The following is a 21,181-nucleotide window of genomic DNA, read 5'->3' as shown; positions in this document are numbered from 1 at the left end:
CGAAGAGGGTAAGTAGCGTATCGCAACGAGGCGTCTCGCGCCGTCGAGTCGAAATCCCGGCGTCGGAAAGGAAGCGCGACCGAAGCGAACGGACGAAGCGAGCGAGCGACGAGCGTGGTAGGTTTACGGCGTCGTTTCTCGGCGCCTAATCAACGACGATCCTCGGTAAAAACGCATGAAAATTTCCTCGAGGATTTGGTTCCTCGAGCGAACCTCGATACTCACGATCGCCTGCTGATCGACGCCGTTCGGCGGCGGAGGCGGGCTGAAACTGGCTGCCGTCGGTGCCCCCTGTGCCGTAGGATGGGGTCCACTGGTCGGTGCCGCTACCTGTGCTCCGCTCGGTGGTGCCTGCTGACCCGCTCCGCTGTTGTCCTCCTTCACCTGCACCGACGGGGGAGCTTTCACCTCGCCCGCTGCCCCGGCCGCCCCCACGACGCCCGCGACGCCGTTTACCGGCGGCGGGAAGACACCCCCACCGTACGGCGCAGCCATTCCTGTCTGCACCATGTGCTGCAACCGACAAATTCCTCGATCAACGTTCGTCCTTCCGCTCGATTCGGCGAAGGACAACGACCCGGGATTACGATTAGCTCGAGTAGCGAGACCTAGCAGAGAAGCTCGCCGTGACCGTCGCGAGGACGAGGCTTTTGGCGAGCTTCCATCGATGAATAAACGTCGAGATTTTTCCTCCGTAGAGAGAGAGAGAGAGACCACGTGTCCGACCGTTCGCTTTCCCTCTAAATACCTAGGTATACATCCGAGCGCGCCGGTTCGTCTTCTCTCGACTCTTTCCACTTTGCGCTTCTCCCTCGAGAAACGATCGCGTCTGGAAAATCGCTCTCTAAATAGCCGCTCGAGCTCGAGCAGGGAAGTACTCGTTGGAATAAATTAGTCGCGATAAATCACCGTAAGGTCGAGCTTCCGTGACTTTTCTCTCTCTCTCTCTCGCGCTCGCGCACTCGCATCTACGCGTCTGGCGCATTTAGCCTCGTAGCGGTCCTTTCGATTTGCTCGGTCTCGTTGCGATCGAAGGTACGCAGCACGAGGAAAGACATCCTCGCGAGAAGACCAGTTCGGTACTTTTCCCGGACGTCGAATGTTCTCGCAACGCGAATTAACGAGAAGCACGTTCGCCTAAACGAGATTAGAAGGACGACGACGAACACGGTCAGTTCGTCTCGTATCATCGTCGGCTATCCGTTCGGGTCGCGCACGAAGAAACCGCGCGAGTCGCGAGTATGCAAATTGGCATAGAAGGCGAATAAATCTAAAGGGTGCTCTCGGTGCGTTTGCTCGAGAGCGAAGAGCACGAGAAAAAAGAAAAAAAAAAAAAGAAAAAGAAAGAGACCGTTCCATCTGCAGGGAGTAGCGACGATTTTCGCGTTCTCGTTGCCGTTGTCCCTGCATCCGTGCGCGTCGCGGAATTAAATAATTGAGATGGTTAGCACGCATACGTCACCCTTCCACGCGCGCACGCACACAACCGCGTGCGTCACGTGAAAAACGGTCCAACGATACGAACGAGAGGCAAAATACGCGACGGCACGTTTGCGATCGATCGAGTAGCGCCGACTCGAAAAACTCGTTCCATCGTTTACCTATTATCGATCGCTCGAATCGCCGATCGTTTGTTTTTTCTTTTTTTTTTTTCTAGAACCAGCGGACCAGAGGAACGAACGTGAAAGCGATTTACGAGGAACGTTAACCATCTCGCGCATCCTCCTCGTAGTCGGCTAACGTTGTAGATTTTATTGAAGCGACCGAACGAGAGGAGTGGACGGTTCAAGAGATTAACAACGAGGCCGACCACGCTAGTTTTGAATATCTCGGAGCATCTGGCACGCGATAAAAGCGAGACTCGGCGTTTTCGCGGTGGAGCGCGTTACAAAGGTCGTACGCGACTTTTATCCTTGACTTTCCGCGGACGTGCGGACGTACGTACGTACGTACGTACGTACTCTTTCTCTTTTCCTCTCGTGGTCGCGATAGACCTTCGTCGAGATCGCGAGAAGGAGGTAACGATTCCGGCGTTCGCGAGAAAAAGCGGGTACGCGTCCGACCGGGTGCCTCGCTCTCTCGCACGAAGGAAGAATCAAACAATCCGTAACAACGGATGGCTCGGTGCCAGTGAAACGTTTCTAAAGGGTCTCGGAGTTACGAGCGCGCGCGTCTACCCGTCGATGGCGAATCCTCCCGTAAGCCGGACCGCCGCGGAGAACGACGTAGAATCCGCTTCCCGTTCGACCGTCCCATTCGCGGCGCGCGCCTAAGTAGTCGAAGAAACAAGAAGTGGAAGAAGGAAGGAGAAGGAAAGGAAAAAAAAAGAAGAAATAAAAAAGAAAGAAAGAAGCAGAAACGAGCGTCGACGGTGATCGAATCCAAACGGGAATGAAGAAAATCCGTGTTGATCCGTATTAAAGTAGCGCCGCTTTCAGCGACCCGATTACATTTATTCATGCTTTGGTAGTTCTACGCAGTATTTATTCGTACCTGTCCGACAACGGATACTCGCTTCGACGGAAGCCATCCCGGTCGTCTCGTCCCTTTCTTTCTTTATTCAAAGTACGGGAGAGAGGTCGGATCGATCGATTATTTCAGTTCGAGTCGAATCGAGCGAGAAAGAGCTATCCAATTTTTTCCTCCTCTTTTTCTCTTCCCTTTTACGAATCCCCCGAAGCGTGGCGCTCTATCGAGTATTTTCGGAGTAAAGAGAGGAAGAGAAAAAGAAAAGTCCGCCCACGAAGCCGCGTAAAAATAGACGAAAAGATATCTAATTATTTCTTCTCGACGGAAGGTTGGATATTTCTCTTTCCCTTTTTTCCTGCTTTATCTCCTTCCTTTCCTTTCTTCTTCTCCGTTTTCTTCTTTTTTCTCGTTTATTTATTCGAAAGGAAAACGAAAGGAAAAGGAGAGAAAGAAAGGTCGAAGAAAAAAGGACGGAACCGTCGAGAAATTAATCGGGGAGAAATTGGTCTCGTCGAGGAGGCTGCGCAAAGTCAACGTTGCAACGGAAAAGGAGCTTTGCGAAACGGTACCGACGATAATTCACGCGATTACGCGAATAGCCCCGTCGTTTAACGATCCTCTCTCTCTCTCTCTCTCTCTCTCGGCTACGAACGATTATCGCAATTTCGCCGTCGAGATCCTCATAAATTCGCGTGGAAAAAGAAAAGAGAGACAAGGCGACGTTTCCTTCCGAGGCGAGGGAGCGCGTACGAGAGAAGAAACGTCGACGTAATAAGATTTTGAAGCCGAGCCAACGGAAAAACCGACGACTATTAATAACTCTCCTAATATGAAATCGTTCGATCTTAATCAGGGTCCATGCGAGTCGGCGACTCGCACGACCGACTTTTCCCGACAGAATTTAAAAGAAATCGATATCGGACCGTCTCGAGGAGGAGCGTCCGACGCGCAAGATTTTGGAAACGACTCGAGAGCCGCTAGTCCCCGCTGACTCCCGTTTCGGAGCGAGCGCTGGCTAGTTCGTTCCAACAGCCCTTTCGCAGGATCGTTACTCTCGCGCCGCGGCTAACCGACTCTTCCCTTTGGTCCTCCCTCGAGCGGGACGCCGCAAATAACGCGTAATGAGAATTTTAAGCGTTACGGTCCGCCGCTCTCGTTCCTTCTAACCGACTGCTCGCTCGCGCGGACGGAAAGAGCCGATCGAGGCGTTAGTTCGCAAAGGCTCCTTTTCGCAGGACCGTTAGTACGGAGCGGTGGAACGAAGGGATCGTAGACGGATTTTGGCACGGAGCCATTCTCTCGGGCACAAAGGCCCGCGCTACTCGAACCGTTTCTGCCTGCCTGCCTGCCTGCCTGCCTGCGAGGGGTCATAAAGGCTGCCTTCTTTGCCCCTTTCCCCCTACCAATTCGTACTATCCGAGCTACTCTATAGCGACCGTAACCTCCAAAACGTGCACCATCCTTCGAGGCGCCCGAGACTCGACGAAATTCTTTTCTAGTCGAATTTGGACGCTTCGCCGAGCGTCTCGTTGTCTCTCGTCGACGACTTTCACTAGCAACCTTGTCCACCCGATCGAAACCGATCTTGCGGCTCGCCCTGAAAAACCGCGATCCGTCGTTCGGTCGGTCGGTCGGTCGGTCGGTCGAATCGCTATGAAATATTACTCGGTCTGTCCTACCGCCTCGACGCGCGTATACCATATCGAGACGAGACTCGAAACCTTACAATTTGCGAAAGTTTCCTATCAAAGGAAAACGATTTCTCGCTTCTACTGACGCGACTTCTAGGCGGGACTGGTTTATTCCTCGGGATCGTTTCGAGCTGTCCTAAGGTGGAAAAGAGAAAAAGGCTGCGCGATTGCGTTCCTTCTCTGGATGGTATACGCGGAGACGCCTACCGTCTGGTAGGCTACGACGCGCGAGCCGCCACGGATTAATGTGTGTGGACTCGCGATGCGTGTCGTGACGTCACTTCCGGCCAATCAAAAACCATCAACGCTACGATCGCAACGACAGCATCGTGCCGTTGGCGGCGGCGCGTCGGCGACACCGATACCGACGGCGACGACGACGACGACGACGACGACGACAATGATGATCGCGCTAACGTCCACGATAGCGACGCGTTGATTCGTCGAATTTTCACTGGAGGCTTCGACGAGGTCGGAAAGGGAAGAAATATTAAAAGATTCTCGTTCAAAGTTTCGAACGTTCTCGAATAAAGGAGACCGTCCTATCGAAATTTGTCGAGCGCAAAGACGATCTCGACGAAGAAAAACTAAATAAATAAAGAAAGAAATAAATGAAAGACCAGCGTCGAGGCAGAGCCGAGCTTCCGACCGAGCGTCGTTACGTCCAATTGGTTTCGTTAACGACCTTCAGGAATTATCGAGTACGGTAGCAACGCTGCGACACGCCAATGGTTTTCCATTTTTCCAACCGCGAAAGACGTAGACGCAACCCAGACGCAACCTGAAAGGGGAGATAGACGAAGCTACGTCGGGAAAAAGAAAAAGAATCGGAGAGAAGTCGGACATGGTGGAGAAGAGAATGCCAAGAGGCTCTCTCTCTCTCTATCTCTCTCTACTCGAGACGTCGAGCACGGCAGTCGTCGACGACAAAAGTTTGAATTATTCATAGACGACGCGCGGCTTCCGATTGGTCCTTGGTTCAGGAGAAATTCATCGCGCGCATGCGCCCCGTTGGAAGCATTTTAATGACTTACGCGCCTGACGTGATCGAGGCGATCCTATGCGTATACGAGAAAAAAATCGTGCAAATCCGTTGAAAGGTACGATCGACGATCGGTAGAGACGCATCCATCGCGAACGAGATCTTCCCGAGGGGTTCTTTCGCTCTCGCTCCGTCTCCGCGCGTACCGAATCGAAGATCGCTTCCGACCGCCGGCGGACGAAGAGTTTCGTAGGTCCGTAGGCGGCGGACGGTGGAGAACACGGTCGCGCGAAATCGGAGCCGCGAGCAGCGCGCTTTCCCACAGCGAACCAGCCGCGCAATGAGATTCGAGCGAAGCTTCGATTACGCGAAACGATCTCGAAATCGATCTCTACCGAGCCGGACCCGATTTCCGATTTCGAGACGCTTCGAAAAGAATCGATGCTTCCCTCGTTTAGCCTTTGCTCGCGCCGCAATGAAATTCGAGTAAATCGGGTCGTATCGATTTCGAAAAGAGACGGAGCGTCCACGGGAAAAGATCCGAGTCGAAGGTAGACGATCGCGCTTGCGAATCGATAATCCCGAGATAAGAATTTTAACGACGTCCTCTCCTCGGTCGATCCGATCGAACGACAACGACCCGTCGCGTCTTCGTTCCCCTATAATTTCGACCGTTTCTAATGGTAAACCTCGTCGTCGTCTCTTCGCTTTATCGATAGCGGGGGACGAGATAAGAGGCGGTAGAAGGCTACGCAGAGCCACGAGGAGACGAAACGATTTTATCAATGAACCTTTGAGTCGAGGCTCGCTGATACGATCGCCGATGTCCGAGAGGGGGAGAGATAGAGGCGTGCGCGTTCACGTCGACGACAGCTATTCGGAATGCGCGCCGTCGCGCAAACCGTGCACCGGGTGTGTCGTCGTTACGACGTAGTACGCGCGCGACGATTTCTTCGAAGGTACGTGCGATCGCGCGAGACCGGTCCCTTACCATCGCCGCATTCGTTTTGATCCAGCGAGATAAGACGAGTCCGAAAAATCATCGATCCGACGAAACGATTGGGAAGCGAAGAGATCTTCGCGCTTCGACGACGATAAAACCTTTCGACTCGAGATTAGGCACCGCCGCTTGCCGGTGATAGCTCGATCGGCATTTCGCCGTTATCTAGGGTCGTCGCCTGCTTTTATCGCTTCGCGTAACAGCTACGAGATCGAAAGGAACGAATTTCGGTGAACTCGCGAAAGACGTTTTCCTCCTTTATCTCTCGCCCGGACCGAAGGATCTGCGCCATCGGTACGCTTTTAGCCCGGTAGCCGCGCGGTCGTCGAGCGACTACGATCGTAAATAACGTTCGCGTTTTAATATCGGCGAACTCGTAAATCTTCGTGGCCCTTCCCCGAGGACGGGGGTCGGGTGGGGGGCTCCGAACGGACGACGACGTCTATTTTCGAAAGACGCCTTTTCCCGAGCTATCGCAAGAAAATTGCGGGGCGGCGGGGTGGACGAGGAGAGAGAGAGAGAGAGAGAGAGAGAGAGAAAGTACGCGCTTGCAGCGGAGATAACCTTTGAGACGACCCCGCCTCGTTATCGTCGGCCGTTATCGACGTCAGGCCTGGCTTTTTTAAAACGTCCTCTCTCTCTCTCTGCTTTCGATAGAAATAATACGATTCCGAGAGGGGAGTAAAAAAAGAACAGGAGAGAGAGAGAGGATCGATACTCGAAGGCTCGGAGAGAAGAAAGTGCGCGCGAACGCGCTCCGAAGGAAAACGGAAGGTACACCCCGTCGCCGTTCTCGGCTCCTTTCGATCCTCGACGGGAGAAAAGTTTGGAGGCGTAACGCGCGTATCGCGATTCGGTAAAAGGATCTCGCGCGGACGAAACCAGTCGGATAAGGTTCGATTTCGAGGAAAGGTGGCGACCGAGTAGGAGCCAAGCCCGGGGAAGGAGGGGAAGTCGAGAGAGGGTGCGCCAGGGACGGACGCGTGGGTGGTCCTGGATGACTCCGAGAGAAGCTGCGACTACTAGCCCGGTCCGATCGATATCTGCACCGCAATGCCGGGGCGCCCTCGACTACGACCGACGTACGCGACATAGACGACTGCTCCGAGATAATCTTCTTCTTCTCGAGAAATCTCTCTCTCTCTCTCTCTCTCTCTCTCTCGTGCTCCGAACGCTGGTACCAGCGCGCGAGGAGCCTGCCTCCCGTTTCGCCGACTCGAGTCGAGGGGGAAAAGGAATTTGGCCGTTTCTCTCCGTCCTCCCATCTTTCCCTCCCTCTCTGACTCGACTATGACTCATCTACCTCTATTTACGAGCGAGCTCTACAAATATTTACGTAGGTGGTAGACTCGTATCCCTCGAGAATGCTACTTCGTTAGCGCGGCCGAATTTGCGCGGACGCGACCCCCGTGGAGCGGTTCATACCGGAAAGACGTTCGGTCGCTCGCGAGGAAAAGTACGGAAGCGACGCGCGCGGAGAAGGCTCGTTTATCGCGCGAGACGGGACAAAGAGCTCGGTATTTTCTAAAGAGTTCGTTGACGGTCGTCGAACAGAAGGGGGAAGCGCGATCTCGAAGACTCGAACAAAAGCCTCCCGCAATCGTTATCTCGCCGCTTATCGCGAACGGCTGTTCGACGCGGCCACCGCGAAGGGGATCTCGGACGTATCGACGCTGCGGAACTATCTCCGAAGGAAAAAATCACCCTGGTAAAAGTTTCGAAGCCGTCGTCGAATCCGCGGGAGGAAGGACTTTGGCGTTCGCGTGCGAGCTCGAGTCGATCGCTGAGAGAGACGGACGTTACGCAACCTCGGCCAAGATCTCGAAAGGTCCGTACGTCCGATCGAAAACTCGGGTCGATCCGTCCGACCGCCCCGGGTTCACGGTTGGGTTTAAACGCGAGATTTACGGTAAAGTAGCCGTTAACGGGCGGCGGCGGCGGCGACGACCTTCCCGAAAGTAAACGATAAGAGGGAGAGGGAGAAGAGCCGGACGAAAACAAAAAGAAGAACCCCGAATAGGAGAGAAGCACGCTCGCCGCACCGACCGACGCGAATTTCGTACGACCGAACCAGTTTGGCCCGATTCAGGTAGTCGCAGCGTCCTCGAGCGAGTTACAAGTTCTTACGGCTGAGCGCCGAAAGGAGACGTTTTAGGCGTTTCGCGCGATCGAATCGAGTCGGCGTTATTTACTTTCCCTCCGGAAGAGCGCTCTTTCCCTCCCCCCTGTTCGTCTCTATTTTTCTCATCGATCGTTCCTTCCGCTCTCTCCGCGGGAGAGCCGCGTTCTTCCGTATCTTAGGCCAGCGACGAGCCGACCCGACGAAACGCGCCCGAACGAAGAAACGTCGTTTTCGTTGCTCCTGCAACGTCCAGCGCATTTTTCGAGAAGCACGCGTCGTCCGTCTGGAAGGAGCGCGTTCCGAGAAGCGGATCTCCTTCCCTCCTCCTCTCTTTCCGCGCTCGCGCGAAGAAAGATCTCTCTATTCCTTAAATAAACTCTCGCGGAATTCACGACGCGTCCTACAGCCTCGAAGGCACGCAGTCGCCGAGGCGTCCCTCTGTCCGCGACCACGAAAGCGAGACTATCGCTCCCCCTCGTCTCTCTCTCTCTCTCTCTCTCTCTCGTCGTTCGGCCGCTTTTAGCGTTAACCTCTAACGACGCCTCTGCTGGCATCGCCGAGGAAAAGGATACTCGTCTTTCGCTCCTCGACGAATCGAAACGCGCGGGTCTACCGACGCTAGACGCGTAGAGATATCGCAGAGTCGACGAAACGAAACAAAGGGAGCAAAGACGAACGTCGAGGATGTCGACGGGGACGACGGAACCGTTCGCGTTCCTCCTCTCTCTTTCTTCTCCTACGTTTCTACGAATAAACTCGAAAGAAAGAGCAAAGCGCGATTCGACCGTGGAACGCGACTCGTACGCTCGGCGCGCCATCTACCGAACCGACGCCTCGCGAGGAGAGAGCACGTCGCGCCGAGAGGCCGGCGCTCTCTCTCTCTCTCTCGCTCTCGCTCTCGCTCTCGCTCGCGCTCGCTCTCGCTCTCGCTCTCGCTCTCGCTCTCCTCGGTCTAGCGACGTCCGAGCGCATCCAACGCGTATCGACGCGAAGCGAAGCGAACGATCGAAAGCCCGTTGAAAAGGATCGAGATTCGAAGCCGAAAGAAGGAAAGGAAAGAAAAGATAATGATCGCTCACTTACAGGGTAGTACATCCCTTGCGGAGGAAGGAAGAACGCCCCAGAGCCCCACAGTTTGAGGCCGTTTTGCTCCACCGTCGTGCGAAAAAAAATCCGTCACTGGTTACCTCCGCCCCTCCGTCTCTCCCGTTCTCACCCACCGTCCACTTCCCTCTCTCTTTTACTCTCGATCGGTTCCTATCTATTTCTTTCTCTCGAATCGCTCCGCGAATCCTCTCCTCTTCCTCCAGCGCCTCCACGAGAGCGCGTAGCCACGTAAATGGCAAGAATCTCTTTTCCCCGTGAATCCTGCTTCGGGTCCGGCTTGCGAAAAATAACACAACACTCTAAAGTATCTCGGCCGAAGGAACGACACGGCGGCGTCGTCGAGAGACAAAGTGCGATGCGCTCTCTCTTTCCTCCCTCCCTCTCGCTCTCTCTCTCTCTCTCTCTCTCGCGCTCTCTCTCGCTCTCGCTCTCGCTCTCTCTCTCTCGTTCCAAACTCTCGCGCACGCACTGGGGCGCGCGCGCGCGCGCCAAGGCAATTTCTCGCACGCACCAACAACCGCGTACGGCCGAGGAGGAATCGACGACGAAGACGAACGAGCGCGATCCGCTTCGCAACGGACGAGAAGCGTCACCGACTCCTTTCTCCTTTCTTCTTTCTCCTCTCGACTCGTCAAATTTGCGCTCTCTCTTTCTCTCTGTTACTTGTTTGGCTCGCTTCTTACCCGATATCCCTCGTCCGTACTACGAACTCGTCGACGACCGTCACCGTGCGTGGTGGCTCTACGACTGACTCCCTCGCGCATTCGTCCGTCGCCATCGACGCGCTCAGCGCCACCTACTTCTATCGCCTGACCGCGACGCCGCCTGCCGTCGGCCGAGCGAACCTACCAGCGCGCTTTCGCTCGTTACGAATATATACCCGGTGCTCGCCGAATTTCGGATATCGTATACGGCGTTAGATGAAACGAGCTTTCGTCGTTGAACGTTTTTCCACAATTTTCTACGCGAACGTGAAAGCGACCCTTCGTAAAAGAATGCTTTAAGATTTAGCGCGTTCTTCGATAGAGAGAGAGAGAGAGAGAGGGTGGAAAACGAGCCCTGAGATTCGGGGAGAACTCGTCGGGAATAAGAGACGAGCGGACGATGATCGATAGGATCGCGATACGTTCTCCAGCTTGAGAATCGTTAACGACGACTCGGGGTGCACCGAGTATTTTTAGAAGCACGGCTATACGGACGGATCCTCGTACGTCGGAGCTTGCAGCTGCGACGCACATGCGCCCGCTCTCGCCGGCGAGCCCTACGCGTCGTGCGCTACGTGCGCCTCGTGCGCGCGACGCCATTTCGAATCCTGTCTTCTCCTCGCTCGCACCGTTCTGACACTATAAATGTTTTATGCCCCCTACTTCGGCCCCGAGGGTCAAAGTAAGAGAGAGAATGAGAGGAGGAAGAGAAAGGGCCGCGCGGGGAGGATCAATTTATCGACCGTCGGAGAAGAGACGTGTAAACTCCTTCGGCGTGGATGCTGCGATCGACCGACCGTCTCTCGTCTCGACTGCCCGTCCGATCTACCCGCATTCGTCGATGTATTATTTAAACCATTGTTTCCATGCTTTCCTCTTGCATCGAAAATAGAACTAGTTTTATATCGCTGCTGCGAGATCGATCTCGAAGGCTCCTGAATCGAGCTGGAAGGAGAGAGAGAGAGAGAGCAGACTTATATCCTCCAAACGTTAAAATATTTATACGAACGGATCGAGATGCAAAGAAATAGAATTAATCTTTGCGGATACTTGGGCTCTGAATAAACGTCGATTACGCTTCGAGGATACACGTAACGTTCCTCCGACCGCGAAGCATCGACAAAGTTGCTAACGCAACTCGAAAGCTCCTTCTCTCTTCCCTCTGCCTTCGACGAGGGGGAAATACTAAAGTGGCGTCTCCATGACGACTACGAGGGAGTATCGAGTCGAGTACAGAATCAACTACCGATCTCTGACACCATAGCTCTCTACCCGGGACGAAAAATAGTCGTTTGGAACTTTCGATTCTAATACCTCGTACGAAACGAGATTTTCCAAGTAACGAGAGAAAGACAAAGTTCTTTCCTCCGATCGCCTTTGCGAGAACGAGATACCTACGTGCGAGTGCCGTATACTCGCTGATATACGTACGACGAGTATATATATATATATATATACACGCACGCATGTATCGGCGGACGCCAGAGAGCGTGATTTTATTCCGAGTAAAGTTAAAGGTTGCGTCCCGAGGCGCGATAGAAATAAAGTTCGGACGAGTGGCACTCGATGACGAGAGCTGCCGCCTGGATTCTCGAAAGTCCGTTCTCTTCGACTTCGGCTTCGCTCCGAAAGAAGAAACGCGTACTAAATATATCCTCGAGCACGATCGTAATTTTCAGCTACTCTCTCTCTCTCTCTCTCTCTCACTCGCTCTCTCTATCTTTCGCCTCCGACTAGTACTTTCGAAAGTGTCTTCTTCGCATATGGATATTTCCCTACTCAACGACTCATCCAAATTGTAAAAAAGATGTTAATAACCATAGAGGGCGCGAGTATCGTAACGAGATTTGAAAATGGAACTAACGCTCCGAATAGTATTTGACAAGCGTTTTGAGACGGGAGGAATAGTCCGCCGTTTTACGATCATCTTTTCTCTTCCGTTTGGTGCCTTCGAGCGCCACGTCACGCGTTTTTTTACTTTACCAACCATATCCGAACTTTGTCTATTTTTCTAAGGATACGGTGGACAGCCTCCGTATAATACGAGGAGAGGCTTCACACGCGCGTAAACATTTCGTCGTCGCTTTTAAACGTGGCTCGAACGTGCTCCAAACTTTCGACTTCCGCGCGCCTTTTGCGCGTTTCTCTTCCATAAACACGAGAGAGAGAGAGAGATCTTTCGATCTCTTTGAGAAATTCTTAGAAGCGCATTCCTTTAATTTTCCAATCGCAAAAACATCATCTTCTCGGAACGCTAAAAATTTCTACTCGCCGACGTTACTTCGATGGCTATTACGACCATTCTATTTTCTACTTTCGATCGAAATCCTACGATACCATATCTGTGATAAATAAAGACAGATTTCTGCATATGCGACGGAAGAACCTATCCGACGCGCAAACAGAAAACTGCACTATCGACGTAGCTGTCTTTCCGATACCGACCAACGATACACGCACGTTTGTACGATTATTTAATTGATGACAACGAGACGACGTTGATCGCACCTTCTCCCCAACGGTTTTTCGCTTCATCGTTAAATCCGTAATCGAATCTCCGACATCGAGGAACAATTACTCGTTTCGTTATTCGTTCAAACGTTGATAAAACGGAATACTGAATGCCGCCGGTAAGACAGAGATAGGATCGATCTTTCTCGTCGTCTACGGTCGATCTACGTGTTATTTTTTTTAAGCGATTCCTAATTTCGACTGTGCGACGAAGATGCGAATCGTTATACCTCGTATGAAAGAATCGAAATTTTTTCAAACGTATAGGATACCGACGTACGATCGACGGCGACGCGAGATGGCGCTAACGAAGCTAATTTACGAACATTAAGATCGAAAGAAAGAAAATATAAACAAGGAAAATGTAACGACGCGGGAGAGAGAGAGAGAGAGAGAGGGAGGGAGAGCTCGACCCAAACGAAAAAGAAAATGGGCACTTATTCCGTGCAAACTTTACTCGAGCCATTTCACGTTAGCGAAATGAGAACGAGTCGACGAGAGATCGGCTCGATCGTGCGGAATGGATAAAAAGAAAGGCTCCCCGAAAGCTTCGTTGGCGTATTATGGAAATACGTACGTAACGCGATGAAGAAGAAACGAGGGTCGATCGTACGTAGACGACGTCGTTAGATCAGAGATTTACCCTTCGAATCGCTCATTTTCGATATTTATCGCAGATACCTCGGCGCTATTCGTTACGAATCGTCGAAACAACGATCGGGACGTTCCAAGTAGATGAATCTCGAATAAACGTACCCATATTTCCCAATTTAGCTGGTCCCACTCATAGTTGAGGGAAAAGTTGATTCTTATGTTACGCAAATGTGCTCTTCGAAGCTTCTCTTCGATGAGCTTTTTGCAGCGAGCATCGGTGACACGACGAGACGAACGCATGGCGGCAGAAAACGGTGCTTCGAATCGCTTTCGAACGTATTTAGGCGCGCTTCGTGAAACGTCCGTCGGTGCTGCCATCTCGCGGGCCCCGACCACAAGTTTTCTCTTACGAAAAGACAGTACCTCGTCGATAACTCCAACGATATGGATTTATCGACTCGGTTGATCGATGTCTCCGGTCGAACGTTTCGACCGATCGTCCAGCATCGTTCGCTTCAAAGTATGGCGAAAGAATGATGAAATTCAAGAAAGGCGTATCGAGTATATATCGTAAAATATTAAATAGCTTTTAAGTAGAAGCATGGTTGGTACGATACGCGTATTCGCTAGAAATAATATTTATTCGGACTTTTATCGATACCGTCAAATAAATCGCGCTCGACTTGATCGCACGTTACAACTTCGAAATTGGATTGGCCTCGAGCGCGCTGCAAATTTATGATCAAACGTGCACGAATACGCGTTACGCGAATACGTTGCATGGAGAGAAACGAAAGTTATTCTCATTATTTTCCCTTTGAATAAATAAAAGCGTCATATCGCGTAGCGAGTGTTTCGGCAGGCAGGCAGGCAGGCAAGCGGACGGTCGGTCGGTCGGTCGGTCAGGCTGGTAGGCAGGCGGGGAGAGAGCATAGATGAAAATCAAGCATTTTTTTCTTTTTCATTAAATTCCTTCGTTACGCCACTCGCGTTTTCGCGGCTCCCGCATAAATCCTTGGTGAAAACGTCATGCAAATGTAAGTAGAATAAAAGCTCATTGTTCCTGGCTCGTTTCGCAGATTTTTCGACGTTTCATTTGCCGTTTCTCTTTCCGTCCCGCGGTTCGAGCTTCGAGCGAACGGTCATTTAATTGACGAACGTTAAATACGGTCGGTCGTCGCGTCGCGTTGCGCCTATCTTTCTAATTGCACCCTATTAAGCCAGTTTCTTCGCGAAACTTTATCTTCTCACGAAATTCGCCATGCTTTGAGGAGTCTCGTTTCGATTCGAAAGAAATATCGTTTCATCGTTCGACGGGCGAAAGGGAAAATGATATTATCTTCCATTTCGCGTTACTCCCGTTCGGGTTCTCGACCCTGCGGATCGTTGAAACATCCACGTTATTAATTCTGTCGTTTGCGTAAAAGAGAGGAGAAGATTTTTCAGCGAGTTCTCAATGCATTTCCCAGGGGTTTGTTCTCTCTTTCTCTCCTACTCGAGCTCTTCCGCACCCTTTATTTTCGCCCTTTCTTCTCATCCTTTCGCACCGGAGATATCCCGCATATCCTCGATTCTAATTCAATAGCACGATTTTCTCTCAGGAAATCTTTACCATGGAGTAGCGTCGTATACGGTACGTACACGGTTATCTAAGTACCGCAAACGCACACGAGTAACCTAACTGGATAGGTCCGCGAGGGGTACGCGCAAAGTCTTCAAAAACTCGATCGAAGCGATAAGGAAAGAAATAAAAAAGAATTCCCGTTTGCCTTCGTTTATCCAAGACTTTTCCGTTCGGAAGAAAAATGCTTTCGCGATCGAGACAAACGATTCCCGTGCGATATTAGGTATCGGCGATATACGAAGACTCGGTAGACGCGTCGAGAGTAACGCGTAAAGTCCGTACTAAATAAGACGCGCGTATAGAGGTACACGACGTACGTACATATGTATTCATAGGTATATACCCACGTATATCGGTATTCGAGCCACTCGGCTCGAACGTCTGAAGTAAAAACCGTGGAATGAATTATGCATGACGTCGTAAAATATCAACGCATTACCGGACGGTTTATATCGGAGATGAGAAAAATTCAAGAAAAGTCTCGAAGCTGCTTTTTTTCGGCCGCTCTCGCGGACTCTTCGACGTTTCTTCGAAACGAACGAAGTAAGACGAGTAAGGTAAGTAATACTCATGCTGCGTAAGTGTCTTTCGGGCCGCGGCGCTGCTTCATTAATTAATTCAATTAAATCGCGGACTCGCGGAAGAGGATCGATACGAAGCCGTTCCTTGGCGGTCCGAAAAATATTCCGAAAGTATAATGTTTCGAGAGAGAAACGAAACGCGTCGCGTCTTACGAGAAGGCACTGCTCGCTTTCCATGGGAAATTTTACGCGTTCGATCCTCGTTCGATCGATGAAACCGTCGGAGAAATTTTTCGCCGAGTTTTTGAAGGATCGACGGAAGAGCATTATTTTCGGTGGTATCTCTCTCTCTCTCTCTCTCTCTCTCTCTCTTCTTTAGCAGGAAACGTAAGAGGATCGAATCTTCCATTTCTTCTTGCTAGTCGCTGGATCCGACGCTCCCTACAGATGCTACCTCGCTACCGTACTATCCTCCTTACTCTTTCTCTTTTTCCTTCTCGATTACCCATCCTCCTAGCCTGCTCGAGAGAAACTCGGCAAACTCGAATTTCTACTCGTTGATTCGTCCTCGTCAATGTTCCCCGATGCATCGCCTTGCATCGGAATCCATTTAATGGAGTTCGAGCTTCGTTTTATTTCGAAGCGAAAGAGAGACTAATCTTTCTATTTTCCTGGTATCGGTCGATCGATACGCGATTCCTTTCAACGTCTCCGGCTCGCGGCTCGTCGTCCGACATATTTTCTTCCGAACGTACGTACGATCTCGACGGAATACGGGTTTAATGTAAAATTACTCACGACGAGCAGCGGTATCCGGTGAGGCGTGTTGGCGCGCTGGGTAAACCTGGAAAATAAAAAATGGACTTTTTATACTCTATCCTCGACTTCATCTAAGCGTCGTTAAGAAGTATCGAGTACTCGCATAGGCATTCGTCGGAATAGGGACGGAGGAAGGGAGAAAAAAATCGATTCGTTTCCGCTTTTGCGATCGGATCCCCTCTCCGTTCGACGCTTCGATCAACGTCGACGGCGGAGGCGACGAGTTCTCGATAAGCCGCTCGATCGACCGGAAGCGATAACCGGATGCATCCTTATCGTTCTTTCGCGATCGCTCGGCGAGTTTTCGTTGTCCTATCGTTCCAGATCCTCCCGTTTGATCTCCTCCCCTTTTCATCTCTCTCTCTCTCTCTCAGAATAGTCATCGATCGAGGCTCGCACGTTCGATTTAAAGTGGATCCCAACGATCTCTCTTTCGCTCGATTTCTCTTTCTTCGCTTTTACCTTTTACGTAGGATCGCCTTCGAAAACGCGCATTTAACACGAGAATTTATGTACGCTAGCGTGCACGAGAGGAGCAAGTTCCCAGCGACTTTTCAAAAAAGAGGGACTAAAAGCGTAAAACGCGAGCGGGAATGGCTCGATATGTTTTCGCTCGCGAATGCAACTTGCGATTCTTTCGTACATATTTACCGTGGGCTATCCCATTCGTTTAAAAACGTTCGTAATATTTGCGCGAGTAAAACGCGAATATATCGGCGCGGCCTTTCTAGAACGCCGCACACGTATCCTCGTACTTTAGGGAAAATCCGAAAATATACAAACGTAAATCGATAAAATCGTTAAAACGATCTTCCCTCGACGAACCGACCTTCGTATTCTCCTCGTCACGAGGAAAACTCGTACGATCGACCTCGTTGGCGAATTACACGAGTCCGAGTTAACTCGATCGTCGGGTCATTACTTCCGCTTTAATTCCTTGTTAAACGAATCGTGCGAAAGTTCGATCCGCGCAAAGTTTGCATCGTCGATCGCGATCCTTCCGAAAGCTCCTTCCTCCTTTTCGAGTCTTCCCTTAGATTGCCGATTCGAATCGCGAGACCGTATTTCCGCTCCTTCGATTTTCTCCGTTAGCTTCGAGAATCGCACGTGCGAAGCGCGTATAAATCGAGCAAACGTCAGATTCTGCCTCCAGACTTCCATAGGAGGTTCTCGAAGGAAAATTAAGCCGAGAAGAGAGTTACTTTTGCCACAAATGCTACGTAAATCGTTCGAAAAGAACGACGTCTTTCGTCGCGAATGAATTTTGACGAGCGTCCTCGCCTCTCTCTTCCTCTCCACCTTCCATCGGGTGTATGGTCGAGCTTTCGAAAACGCCCATGGTCGGAATAACTCTTCTAACGAAACTGCATTTATCGAGTAAACGAAGCAGCAATTTGACCGGCCAAAATGACGCGAACGTTGCTACGCTAGAACCTTAATAATTTTTTTCCGGCGATTAACATGAAAAAAAAAGAACAACGAAAAGAAATACGATACGAACGACCAATCCCGCGGGGAAGCCGGATTCTCGCAACCGACGAACAAATTCTTTCGTAAATACCGATTAGCTGTTTTCAACCGCAAGCCTCTAATTGTTACATAATTGTTATTCCAGAGGAGCTCCGAGCGAAAGCTTCGCAAGAGAGAGGGAGAGAGAGCGATTAGCCAAGCGGGACACGCGATCGTGCTCTTCGTCGCGGCGTTTATACCTTAAATAAGAAAGACGGAGGTAGATAGTAAGAGGGGGAGGGGGGGGCAAGAACGCTCGCTTTACACGCGAACGACTCCGATGTCCCCTTGACCAGGATAGCCTCGGACGAACAAAGGAGTACGAGAGGACTCCTATTACGCGTCGATGTTTTACAAACTTTTCGTACGAGCACGATCGAAAGGACGAGAAAATCGAGAGCTCGGATCCTTCGAGCGTGAAAATATTCGCGACGAATCGGTGCGGAAAGATAAAACTTTTTCAAAGAAATCTCTCGGTAGCGTCGACGTTAGAAGACGACGGTAGCGCGTTACTTATCGCAATCGCGTAATTTACTCGCTGGAAGGAATTTGGTCGCGCGTAAAGCTTCGTCCTTTTCCGATTTTATTTCTCCTTTCTCGCTCCCTTCTCCGCCAAAGTATTCCAGAGGTGCCGTTCAACGACGGCGAACGAAAGAGTAGCGTGGTCCGCGTTCTCGAGCAAAGACTCCGAGAGATATTTTCTTTCCTCCGGAGAGAACCGTATAGAGAGACTACGCGATACCGAATTTCTGGCAGAAAAATCCGTAAACCGAGAGATACGACCGAGTCGAGAAATAAATAACGAAGGAGGCACCCTCCTCCCCCTGGTGCTCCTCTTTTCAGCCCTTTCTCGTCTCTTCTCCAAGAACATCTTGGTCGACGCAACCGCCAGCTCCCTCCGACGCGGAAAGAACATTCCGAGATTTCAATCCTTTTGGTCCGATCTCGCGAGACGAAAAGAAGAAACGGAGAGACTCGTCGCCGTCTCTGTAATAAAGCGCGAGTAAATTCCTTTGGAAGAGCTAAAGCGAGGTAGAAACCGAGCGAAATCGAAAGAAAAAGCGAAGGAAGAAACTTTGTCTTCCTTCGACCCTTTCGCGAGGCTCGCTCGCGCGTTCGGAATCGTTTCTTCTTCCAGTCGTCGAGCGAAAGGAGCTCTAGCCCCCTCTAGACTGTACCGAAATGCCGCTCGACGCGACCGTACCCTTCCCCCTTCTCTTTCTCGCTCTTTCGAGTCTGCTTTCGACGAGCTGGGATTAACCGTCGAGAAAGGAGAGGAGAGACAAATTCGACAGAGTCCCTAGGGAGAAAACGTCACGAAGCGACGAGAAAACCGAGCCTTTGCGAGATTCGAACTAATTCTGCGCGACGCGGGAGGAGGACGGACGAACGTCGGCGTCGCGTTCGAGCATTGCCATTGTCGTTCGATTCGATTGAAACGGTCGCGCTCTTTCCCACAAAAATTAGGGAAACTCGCAAACGCGTGCGTACGCGAATACGTCCGATGCTCTGACCTCTCGCAACGACCGTTAAACTTCTCGCTCGCAGTGCTCGAGCAGAAGGGGAAAAAGTAAGACCGACAGCTCGTACGAGTTTTTTTAACGACTTCGAGAGCGAAGAGGCGGCGGCGGCGGCGAAAAAGTTCGATCTTAAGGGCCGAAAGGAGAAAGAACTTGGTCGATGTATCTTTTCGAGTGCTCGAGAGAGATCCGTTTTCTTGCGTCCATTTGTTCTTCTCCCGGGCTTCTCGGCCCATCGACCGATCTCGACTTTCGAGTTGAAAAATCTTTAGGAAAGGAAGAAGCGGAGCACAGCTTGGTTCCCGAGATAGGACGAGTGCGACGCAAGGTACAAAGTTTAAACGCGAACGGCTCGTACTCGAGAAGAGAGGGATACCCGGATAGGCGTACGAGCACGCTAATCTGCATTCGAGTACGTGCGTAGATCTTCCGATAGGAGGGTGTGCGAGCGCGGTGGACGGAGGAACCGGGATCGTCGAACGGAGAGAGCCGCGCACGCGCGCGTCCGCAAGGAGCGGATACCCCCGTCGCGACGCGACGCGACGCGACGACGACCACGTAAGAAGATAAACGACGAGAGAAAACAAATAGATACTCGGACGAGTCGGAAATACGAGGAGGGTGGTACGCTCGGTTTATAAGCGATCCTTTCGTCAACCCATACGCGTATCCACGGGGTGTGTCGGTTGGCCAAGATTCAAGTTCCTACAAAGTTGCGATCTAACGCGGAGCGAAGCGAGTAGTCGATCGCCTCCTCCTCGTTGCTCCTGGGAGGTGAGCGACTAGTCGTGCCGTTCTCGTAACACCCGGTATATGCGCATCGATCGGAGCTTCGTTATCTTTGCCATCCAAGCCGCTTTCGCGGACAAATTGCACGAGGGATATAAAACATCGAGCGCCGTCCGATAAGAAGATTACGCTCGTTCGAAATCGCGCTAAATCAATATCGGACTATAGGCCGCCGCCGCTGCCACCACCGCCGCCGCCGCCGCCGCCAGCTTTTCTCTCTCGCTCTCTCTCATCTCAAAAGAACAGTCGTCCCTCCAACGCCGTAATCCCTTTAATCTAGCGATCGGCGCTACTACTTTTCGCCTCATTTTCCGACCGATTGCCTTTCCTTTTCTCTCCCTTTTTGCCGTTTTCTTTGTTTTCCCGTTGAATACACCGCGGCTAAGATAGCGTTTACCGAGCGCTCCTCATAATTTCTGATTAATTTCTTTGGATGTGACAACGTGGTCGCGTAATTAATTATAATTAGATTTCTCGAACGTATCGTCGGACGGCAATTTTCCTCCTCTCCTTTCTCCTTTCCTTTCCTCTTGGGTTCCCCGTCCGATTATCCTTCCTTCGCGCGTTACGCCTACCTACTCTTTGCCAGGCACCGCCATGGCACCGCTCGAAATAATTGCAAACGCGATTCTACGAAGGGGAGTAATGAAATTGATGAAAACCCGTTAGCGCTGCCACTCCACGTTCGACTACGGCTAATTACGAGACGCCTCGACGATCTCCATCCTCCGTTTGGCGACGCGTCGAACGAACAACGTCCCATTTCCACCCGTTTCGTCTGGACCGTTCCAAGATCGCGATCGAAGATACGTTCTGGTGAACGTGGAGCGACGGGTATCGATGCTGTTGCCTCGTGACGAGCGAAGGACGTGACGAGAGAGGAGAGATCGATAAGCGAAATCGAAGCGACGACCCAGCCTCCCTCTCTCTCGTCTCTCGTTATAACCCGATGATCAACCCGATGATCCGGGTACAAAAAGAAAGGCATCCTTGTCCCGTATTTATTAAAGGGTCTGCGGTTTACCGTTGAACCGTCCATCGGCGACTCCGCGACAAGGGATCGAGTTTGCTTCTGGATTCGCACGAGGAAAGCCGTTTTCTGTCTATCCGTCTGTCCCACCCATCCATCTCTCCTCGATACCATTCCGTTAGCTGCATCGTGTTTCGGCCTTTTTTGGATTTTGCACGTAAAAGCGCCGGTCAGTGCCGTCGGTGCGTG

At 51.5% G+C, this 21,181-nt stretch overlaps 1 protein-coding gene across 8 annotated transcripts in view; it reads right to left on the bottom strand.

Annotated features, from left to right (window-relative positions):
* The window catches only part of LOC127063536 (RNA binding protein fox-1 homolog 2), a 77,800-nt gene that overhangs the window by 38,864 nt on the left and 17,755 nt on the right, over window positions 1-21,181 (bottom strand). For 2 of the 8 annotated variants that reach the window (XM_050993478.1, XM_050993479.1), the window contains exons 2-3: window positions 16,124-16,169; window positions 226-513 (exon numbers count right to left, since the gene is read on the bottom strand). In XM_050993478.1, coding sequence (XP_050849435.1) covers window positions 226-510 — 285 coding nt within the window. In that variant the 5' untranslated portion in view covers window positions 511-513; window positions 16,124-16,169. Of the gene's footprint in view, window positions 1-225; window positions 514-2,493; window positions 4,534-9,347; window positions 10,363-16,123; window positions 16,170-20,986; window positions 21,136-21,181 lie in introns of those variants that run through there. The other 6 variants (XM_050993473.1, XM_050993476.1, XM_050993477.1 and 3 more) reach the window with 6 other exon arrangements.

Source organism: Vespula vulgaris, chromosome 4 (assembly GCF_905475345.1).
Source record: "Vespula vulgaris chromosome 4, iyVesVulg1.1, whole genome shotgun sequence".
Lineage (NCBI taxonomy): Eukaryota > Metazoa > Arthropoda > Insecta > Hymenoptera > Vespidae > Vespula > Vespula vulgaris.
The sequence above is the reverse complement of the archived record's forward strand: the minus strand, read 5'-3'. Positions and strand labels throughout refer to the sequence as shown.